Below are 10,203 nucleotides of genomic sequence, written 5' to 3'. Positions count from 1 at the left end.
ATATTTTTTATCTCTTTCTTTTTACTATTTTCTAAATGTTCTAATCGTAAATCGCTTTCCTCTTCTGTCACATGCTCATTAAAGTTTATTTTTACTTCCGTAACCTTTTCTGTTGAATTCTGTTTTATATGTTGATCTTTTTCTTTAATTATTTTTTTCTTTTGGGAAATATTTAAATTCTCATCTTGTATAAGTCTAAATTTTTTTATCATATCTAAACCTATTATAATATCCTCAAAGTCTTCTCTTTCCACTATATCTAAGTCTATTTCTTCTTCTATTTCGAATATTTTTACTTTCACTTTTATTAAGCCTTTTGTTTCGCTGACACCATTGACTGACTTCAAATATATTTTGTTTACATTTTTTTCTTCTTCTTGTATTTTAACTATTCTTTTATTTATTAATGATATCTGAGCCCCGGAATCATATGTTCCTATAACCCTCAATTTATTATTTAACAATATTGGTATTTTAATCAATGGTGTCTCTATTCGTTTTTTTCTTCTGTATATAAATCTGCATTTATTCTTTCATTTGCCCCAACTACTCTTGTTTTATCTTTATTCTTAAACCAACATTTTTCTTCAGGATGGAATCTGTTGGATTTTCCTATTTTCTCACATATTTGACACGGTTTTTTTTCTTCATTTTTATGTTTATAATTGTATCTATTATCATTTTTCTTGCTTATAATTTTTTTGTTCAAACTTTCATGTTTTCTTATTTCATTTATTAATATTGTTGAATCTACACATTCTTCTTTATCTAATTTATTTCTTATCCATTCTGGCAGATCCATTACTATCAACGCTATTATTGTCTTTTTTCCCATGTTTGGGTCCACATTTATTAATAATCTTTCTTTTTTTATCGCATATTCTGTTAATGAACCTTCATAATATTTATAGGACAATGCATATATAGATGAATTCCAACTTCTATCTGCAAAAGTTTTTAGAAATTTTTCTTTCCATTCTTGCCAGTTATTATTTATTTTTAATTCTGTTTGTGCTGTATAATGCCAGTCCATGCAGGCTTTATCTAAAAATAATCTTAAAATTTCAATTTTTGTATTATCTTCAATAATTTCAAATCTTTCACATTCTTTTTCAAATGTATTCATCCATTGAGTTATATTCGTCTGTTTTTCATTAAATTTTTCTAAAATAAATTTTTCTGATATATTTTTTAAGTTAAGCTTGCTATTATCTTTTTGTTTGTTTGTTAATAATTGTTCTATCAAGTTGTTTATATCTACAGGATTTTCTATTATTTTTTTTTCTTTTTCAATTTCGTTTAAATATACATTCTTAAATTGAAAATTTCCTATTTCATCTACATATACTTTTGCTAACTCATCATCTAATCCTATCCATAACTTCTGTTGTGTACCCCTTTTAGCGTTACTTTTAAATTTAATAAATACCTCTGTTTTCTTGACTTCTGTGTGATTGTCTATATTTTGATATTGCCGTGGTATAGCATACTGTATTCCTTTTTCCGTTTCGATGAAGGTTATATTTGTTATGTTTGTTTTGCTATCACTTGGTGAGGAAACAACTTCAAAATTAAATCTTAATTTTGGCATTTTTGTTATCTTGAGACAATATTTTCGTTCTATAATGTTTTATATTTATAACAATAGATACGAGAAAAATAAACTAATATTTGTTACTCTGAAAAAAGTAGAGTTTATTTAATAATTATTATACAATATTTACAATATTTACAGCGTAATTTTACCTGAAAAAAGTAGAGGAACGAAAATATAAGTCTATTATCTCTATTGTATTTTATATTTTACACTGAAGACTGTAATTTTATATTTCACTTGCTTCTTGATCCTTATTTGTTCGCACTACCTTTCTCTCTGAGTTTATATCTGTTACTACTCCTTTTCCTCTCTCTTCTCTATTGTTTCACTTCTTACCTTCAATATCCTTACCCCCTCTATTAATCACCTATCAAAGGACACGCTTTATTTGTATTTAAAGAGAGTATACTTTCTTTACATATATATGTGTACACGCGGGACTTGCAGAGAGATGAGAAGCCAGCTGTATACGTGTACATATATATATGGCTTACTATCGTGGATTGAGCCGAAGAATGCGGTTCTCGTTCATCGTGCACGGGCGAGCGCGCGTTGCCGGCAGAAGCGCGGATTTCACGCTCTGAGGCCTTTTGCCCGTTTACATTATTACATGAATCGTGTGTATGTGTGTATGGCTATATGAAGCGGTGGCGCGCCTTGTCGTTTTTTTAATATTTATATGTATGATGTGTACTTTGGCAGGTGCCTCGGATTATTTATTATTTTTTTTTGCGATTTTTTTACTTTTGCGTGTTTTTCGATGCCATACGAGAATGCACAAAAATTTTATTTTTAACTTGGCTGCAGATGGCCTACACGGGTGTTATTGGGTTATTCCGTATTTCTTATATAATATATATGTAAACTCCGATCACGTTTACGCGTCGCATTTGCACATTTTATTCAAACGAGGCGAGGTGAAATTGAGAATAAAAAGAGGAAAGGACGGAATTCTCGAATGGATGGATTTTTCTTACGACGTTATTCTCGTTCAGCCTCAGGTGACAGAAAAAAATGCGTTGCGTGCGTTATAGACGATGTGTTAATGATCGTCACGAGCCTTTGTCAACCTTCGATGAAAAACACCAATGTTATTATATGCACACACATACCTATATGTATATGTGTATCTGTGCTGTGCAATGAGTATAATAACATACCAGTAGAGTTTTTTATTTATAAAAAAGCTCTTTACATAAGTATTATTTCTTCATGCGTTACAATTATTATACGTAAACAATACTTTAATCCGTCAAACTTAGCCACCGCAAGAGTTGGGAGAATAATGAGATTCCTCATCAATATGCAGTTAATAAAGAAAGATTATATATACCGTATGAATTTGTGACTAAAATAATTTACTCGTTGTGCCATCAGTCTTCTCCTCTCCTCCTCTTGAGAGGGTAAACATATTTCTCTTTATTTGTATCTCTAAAGACAACAATAAATGCATATAAGGCACATCCCTGTTGTTGCAGGAAGAAAAAAAAAAAAGAAAAAAAGCAGCTCGAAGGTGAGAATAATAACACGCCAGTGACATTATAAATAAATATCCAAGACCCGCAGGTGCCTCCTTTTCTATCTCTCCACGATACGGCGCAAAAGCTGCTAAGGACGCGGACGAGTGCGTCTGTGGTACGACGCGATAATAGATGGCCTCTAATGTACCTACTCGTTCATGTGCGATTCTTGGGAGCGTTATCGCCGCGTATCATGTATATATATGCGATCTTATACAGAGTACAAGCTCCGCGCAAGTTATGGCCACTTGTACATAGCAAACGGAGAATCAAAGTAGAAAATTAGGCCTCTACTTCTCTCGGGACATATTATATATATATATATATATTATCTCCCTCTACCCACAGATTTGTACCTTATATAAATATATGTACCTATAGGTACGTTCTTCGTGCGAACGAGAATTTGCATTCCGCATTCGCTATTCTAACACGTGCATATATAGACGCATGTACACTCTATCCGTCTAACGACTCTTTCCAGTTGATACGTTCCAAATTGTTGATATCCGGTTTTTTCATTGCACGCTTGGAGAGCAATATGCAATGTATATAGCCGCATGTACTCGCGATTCGTATCATTGGACCGACAAATATATATGTGACACATCTCTTTGTAACGTATAATTGTTAATGACACCGTATCAACTATACCTACGCGTGTACATGCACGTACCGTGATAATAATAGGCATACACCCCCACCGAGATCATTCAGACGCGGATTGGACTGTTGGGTTTTTGTTAAAAGACTCGTCCAGTGTACCATTGTGGGAGTACAAATTAATATATTATAACGGCGAGGGTATTATCAGCTACAGCTTTTACTATAAACTTATGTGCTTTATATTGAAGGAACAATTTATGCTTTGAACTTTCGGTTGTGGCTGCGCGCCGATTCGAACTATATATGGTATGGCGCGCTCCTCCGTCAGATCGGCTTGCTCGCGTGTATTATTTACGCATACTTGTATTGATGCGCGAGGAGCTCCATAGTTGTGTAGAATTCCAACGTTGAACTACATCATACATATATTTGTACAATATGGGTATATATGCCATTTCAAACTGATGCATCGGTTGCCTTAACTATATACATACTTGATTCTTGAGCGTTGGTATGACCAACTCGATCGGGTTGTTTGTGCTGTATGATGTGAAATGTATACGGCGAGGCTACAATGGAAAACAATTGGCAGACCTGTGAAATCGTCGCCTTCGCGTTTATCTGTTCCTTACAAGTGGGTATTATTGGGTATCGTGTGAAAAAAAAAAAAAAAAAAATGGTCAAGAATAATAGTGCTAATAGTCGTGTGTAACAATGTGGTCTTTATTTTGATATTCAAGAGTTGGGCGCAGGTAAAGAGAAAAAAAAAAAAAAAAACACGGCAAACCTGTACCGTTTTTTTTTTTTTTTTTTTTTTTTTTTCTTTCTTACCAGTCGTGCGCGTATAATTAAATCATCATTAGGTATACGGTAGCTCATCATCCCACACTTGAAAAAACCAATACTGCTGGAAAATAATGTAACAGCGAGCTTCAATCCACAAAATGAATGCACTCCATTCCAACGTCGGCCTTTCGATTTCACCGAGTGCACGAGCGCCGCGAGCTACTTGAATTAAAAACAATTCGTCTGCCTCTCACCCACGGGTTTTGTTTAAACGAGCGGTACCAAGAGAATCGTAAAAAATTTCATACGCATCACGTACCAAAAGATGTGTGCAGTTCATCTATGTACACATGATCAAATTTTTGTTTTGTATGAAAAAAAAAAAAAAAAATATATATATATATATATATATATATATATGTATATGTAAGAATGCGAGACAGTGAAAAATGGCCAAATAATGGTAATAACGGAATGTTTTACCAGCAAATCCATTATGGGTCCGTTCGGCAATTTTGAGATTGCGTGTACATATAGGTATACGTATAGGTACACGTATAATAAACAACAAAGCACGCGCTCTCGGGCAAAGTAGGTGCGTCTAGAAAGCGTGTAAAATTACCCACTGCATGCGTTGCGAGAAAGACTTCGACACCTTTACCCATGCAACCACACACGCCTGTACGGTACATACTTCAGACTGGACTTCTTATTGGTACTTATAATATTGGTAAACACGTACGTATATATATGCAGGCTAGATGCTAAACGATTAACGGTAAAAACATATACTCACGCACACGCGCATTATTACCTATGTACTACTATGGCGCGGGGCAAAACTTCAAAGCCATATACACGTATTTTATTTAAAAAAAAAATAAAAATTAGCACGACTACTGTGAATTACGTGCGTGAGCTATTTCATGAAAAATTCATCTTTTGTACGTATGATAACAAAGTTCTATCAACGATTTTCAAGCTAGTTTAACAATATCGATTATTGGTAGTATCGTGCAGCACATAATAGTTGAGCCACAGATTTTCGGCAACTTTGACTAAAAAAAGGGGGATGTGGGATAAAAAAAAAAAAAAAAAAAAATCAATCTTAGAGAGGTATACGGACAATTATTGTATTACCGATTTGTTTGTAAATTACCATTACAAGGATTTTACGACACGCGAACGCCTTTTGTATTTTTTTTCTCCCAATTTGCTTGAAATGGGCCTACAATATAAGCACTGCATAAATATACACAGGGCACACTTTCCACGTAACATGTACACGTTTGTAAAATCCACGTGGCGCATATAATATGGGCTACTCCATAATGAGGAAGCACGTATAAGGTATACTTTAATTTTTTTTTTTTTACAATACACGTTGCACTCGCTCATCCTGTACGTATGACAATGGTAACCATAACAATCCAGTAGGCTTTTATAACCGCAGCACGAAAAGTTCGTTCACACGGTCAGGTCGTTTACTTTGACTCTCGGGTGTATTATATTTATCATGGCGCTGAGTATGTATATGTACATATATAGGCAAGCGTGGCGTGGAGAGATACGCCCATGGAAATCAAAGAAAACCGCGGGGGCGACGACACGCTCGCTCCCCCCCCCCATTGCCATGGTTATTGTACACGTGAAAAGACTCTCATTAATTTCCACTATGGAAACACGACATACACGGGGAGGCCCTGCCCTTCTCGGGCCATCACCCCCCGGTCCCTTCTATTATTCCGTAGACATGGCGTGAGAATAGACTCTGGATATAATGGCCCGCGACGTTGATGTCGTGTCGTGGGTCGAGGACAACATTACACGAGGTGTGTATAAATATACACAGCAGCAAAGATGACGACGATGCCAGGGTGTCACGCGAATTCAATTAGGCCTTTTTCAAGGGAATGTGTGTCTATGGCGCACGAGGTAATGCATATACTTATACCCACATATGTATACATGTCTACCCATCACGGGGGCTCAGCCCGGTAGAGTATAGGTATATATATATATATACCCGAGGGTACTTACTGCCACACAAAAAACAGCACGCCTCCCGCCACCCCTCGACTGTGTGTATATTCTTCAAGGGAAAGAGTTTACTATAGTTACATGCCCCGCACTGGATAACATATTGGACATTATAATAAAAAAAAAAACAGCATGTTTAAAGCCAGTTATTCTGCTACATATATGTTAGTTGGTTGCTTGTGTTTTCGTGAGAATTTATCAATTTTTTTTAATTTATTTATTTATTATTTTTTTTTTTTTTTTCATAATTCAATGAGGAGTAATAAAAATAAAAATTTTGTGATAATTTTTACTGGCACGAGAGAATATGTTTTTAACTTAAAGTTAAAAGAAAAAAAAAAAAAAAAAACAATTATAATTGATATCGATATAGTTTGCAGTGCAAAGATCCATTGAGCTTCGAGGTTGTACAAGCGTATGTTTACAAGCTTCATATTACCCAGCACTGTATTCTGATAAAAAAAAAAAATAAAATAAAGCAAAGATTTATGCCGATAACGCCGAAACGCCAGTACTTTGGTAAAACCATGAGGATTCATTAATTTCGTGTGGGAGCACACATATATAGAGGGACCAGGTGCGACGACGACGAGCCCTGATATTTCGTGCACGCGCCCAACTTATAAGCCTAGTCATCGCTATACGGTATACCCACATAGGAATAGTGACGTTACGGGCGTGTATACACACACGCAGACAGAATTTTATTCGAGCGCATAAATTGGAGCTGTCCGATCGTATGGCCGTATCTCGTTTCTCTCCCCTCCTCCGCTCCCTTTGTGCCCCTTTCAATCGGGGAAGTAAGGACGTCGCGGCCACACCCCAAGGATATTCAGTTTTTTTTTTTTATTTCACTCGCCAATAGGTAATTTGACCACCTGCACCTGAAATTGGAGGAAAAAAGTAATAAAAATGCCCCCAAGGGTATTAAAAACATTCGTGTGGTAATAGTTTATTTCAAGGCCACTGCGTATGTATACAAATCGAGAATTCCTGCGTATGTAGAGGTACAGTGGAAAACAATTTTTTTTTTTTTGGTTGTCGTTGGTTTATTTTCAGCTTTTCAATCACTGTCGGCAAAGTAATTGTCGGACCTGATTTCGCAGCTCGTTTCCTCGTCCGATATTTCCACGGACTTGGTCAAATTCAAATATCGCGCCAAAGGACACGGTGACCCGCATCCCGGAATCACGAGAGTTTTCGTCACTTCTGGAATACCGAGGTGGTACAAGATCTGTGCAACAAAAGGAACGGATGAAATTTCTGAAAATAATAATCGTATACGCTTAAACATCGATTGAAACCTTCACGTGGTGTTGTCCATCCATCGAAGCGAGCAGTTCGAAGATCAAAGCACTCCCGAACTCGGGAAAGTGCGAGTCGTAGATTTTCAGCGCTTGCATCACACCGATTAAATTTTTGTCGTGGCCGCTGTACAGCGTCACCTTTCGCGGATACTTTGACGACTCGTTGCTTCGACGCACCATGTCGTTGTTCATCTGCCGGACCAAAGTTCCTGAAACCAAAGGGTATATACATTTTCGCTCCAATAACCCAAAACCCATAAAAGAAGGTGATAAAATTTTTGACGGACCATCGGCGAGTCTCCGGAGTTTGTTGTCATAGCCACGGATTTCGTAATAGAGTCTCCTCATTTCTCCGAGCCTGGCGTCCCGCAGGGCATCAATCATCCACGGCCTCATGCTCATGTTCAGTTTTTTCTCGATGCTCAAGTTATTGTGCAAAATTAGCACGTCGTCCAGTGTTATCCGCGTCGTTTTTCCCGCTCCTAGTCTCAGCTCTTCCAAGAAAGACTCGTACCCCTCGAGTTTCCTCCGTACGTCACTCGAGTTCCACACTCGGGCCAATTCCTCGATGTACCTTTTTTTTTTTTTTTTTTCCATACATTTTTTTATTTTTACCCTCTTACTTGCACATTGGAAACTTTGTGTTAAATACCGGCTTCATGAATAACTTGGCGATACAATGGAGCGATGATTTATTGAAATTCGATACTGTACGTGTAGGTATGGGTGTAATAAGCGCGACGGGCGTGCGTGACCGAACTTTGCTTGCGCGTTACCTTGACATTCCGACGTAATAGCCGTACAAACGTGGACACGCGAAACACGGATCAATGCCACGACTGAGAGATGAGTCGGTACCATTTGGTGTGTCAAATGTAGTATATATTATATTTTTACTTTTTTCATCCCGATTGAATTCATACAAAAACCAAGGTATACTATTTTTCACTCGGGCGTTAATCTTGTAAATAAAAAAAAAATAATAAAAAAAAAAAAATCATCTTACGCCTGGCACTTGTCCCTGTTGAAGAACTGGTCGTTCCTGAAGTCGTAGTAGTGCGTGGGTATGGGTTGCCAATCGAGAAACTCGTGCCACCTGCTCTTCCTGGGAAGCAACGAGGGCGGATAGAGCGCCGCGAGGACCAGCTGCAACGACATCTTGGTCCTGGCCAAGCTGGAGCTGATGGCGTACAGGTCACCTTCCACGTACTCGGGGCCCAGAAAGGTATCGTATTCGCGGCGCAATAGCTCCCCCAAACGGTACAACCTCAGCTTGCCCTCCTGTGAATATATACAATATACATACGTGTGCGCGTAAAAAAATAGATATCTCAGCTACACGCACAGCTGATGCTTCATTAGCATATGTATTACCTTATATGTATTATACACCGACTCGTTAGTTAATTAAGAGGTAGAGAAAAGAGCGGATGTGCTCCTGTGTTTTTGATGGTTTCTTTTATATTACACGCCTGCGTGTGGATGTATATATATATATATATATATATATATATATATATATATATTCATGTACGTGCATACCTATACTTACGTCAGTTAGGCCTCCGGAGCCCATGGGGTGGTAGGTGTCGTGCATGTTGGGATCGTTGGGAAATCGCTTGGGAAAGGTCTCGGGCATACGATCGCCGTGCCTGAATATCTGCGGACACACGGGTTAAATTATACTCTGATGTGTCTTATATTTGTATATACAATTTTTGGGTTTTTTGTTTTTTACTTCTCCTCCCACCCCCTTTTACTTTTCAATGTTGGACGAGTGCAAGGGAAGACGGGAAAAGAGGGGGGCAACTGCGCGTTATTATACCCAATCGCGTAATAACAGTGTTTTCTGTATGGATGTTTTTTTTTTTTCTTTTTTTTTTTTAAGTACACATTGTGTGTCATGTACATATACTTACCACGTTCAGTTGGCGTAACTTAAGCTCGGACTCGTCGGCACGAGCGAGCTTTAAAAATAATATCAGCGACGTGCACGACTGCAGAACGACTCTTAATTTCATTATCGATGTGCCTTTATGGTTTTTTTTTTTTTTTTTTTCCTGCCACCTCTTTGACACAGATCTGAAAGGTAATCGATTCGTATACATAAAATATTTACGTGTTGATTATTGTCATCGTATATAGGTGACATAAATATTTTGTCGATTATTAGTACAGCAGCAGGTGATTATATAGTTTACTGTGCAGGTAATTAGGGTATTCAGATTTAACGAAAAATACACGGATTATTTAAAACCTTTGGTCCCATATATTATTGTAGGTCTGGTGATGTCATAGTTTTTCAGCCTATATCGTTACCGTAACGTAATTTATCGATATAAGTGCG

The 10,203-nt window shown here is 37.2% G+C and overlaps 1 protein-coding gene across 1 annotated transcript; it reads right to left on the bottom strand.

The window, feature by feature from the left end:
• Positions 1-7,536: 7,536 nt before the first annotated feature.
• Positions 7,537-9,909, bottom strand: LOC106637551 (venom acid phosphatase Acph-1). Its single transcript, XM_014350363.2, has 6 exons — positions 9,776-9,909; positions 9,409-9,516; positions 8,863-9,137; positions 8,144-8,430; positions 7,854-8,065; positions 7,537-7,783 (listed from the first exon to the last, which is right to left on the bottom strand). The coding sequence occupies exons 1-6, from the start codon at positions 9,875-9,877 to the stop codon at positions 7,613-7,615; spliced, it is 1,155 nt and encodes a 384-aa protein (XP_014205849.2). The 5' UTR covers positions 9,878-9,909; the 3' UTR covers positions 7,537-7,612.
• Between the last annotated feature and the right edge of the window lie 294 nt (positions 9,910-10,203).

The sequence above is a fragment of the Copidosoma floridanum genome, unplaced genomic scaffold (assembly GCF_036245765.1).
Source record: "Copidosoma floridanum isolate Cflo_tuat_1 unplaced genomic scaffold, Cflo_Japanese_pri ptg000013l, whole genome shotgun sequence".
In the NCBI taxonomy this organism is placed as follows: Eukaryota; Metazoa; Arthropoda; class Insecta; order Hymenoptera; family Encyrtidae; genus Copidosoma; species Copidosoma floridanum.
Note: the sequence above shows the minus strand (reverse complement) of the source record. Positions and strands in the feature narration are given on the sequence as shown.

Bases quoted from the DNA above. Each gene is read 5' to 3' on its own strand.
- LOC106637551 (XM_014350363.2), bottom strand. From the start codon at position 9,877: ATGAAATTAAGAGTCGTTCTGCAGTCGTGCACGTCGCTGATATTATTT. The intron at 9,517-9,775 runs GTAAGTATATGT...GTGTGTCCGCAG, and splicing joins AGTTACGCCAACTGAACGTG to ATATTCAGGCACGGCGATCG. The intron at 8,431-8,862 runs GTAAGATGATTT...AAAAAAAAAAAG, and splicing joins AACAGGGACAAGTGCCAGGC to GTACATCGAGGAATTGGCCC.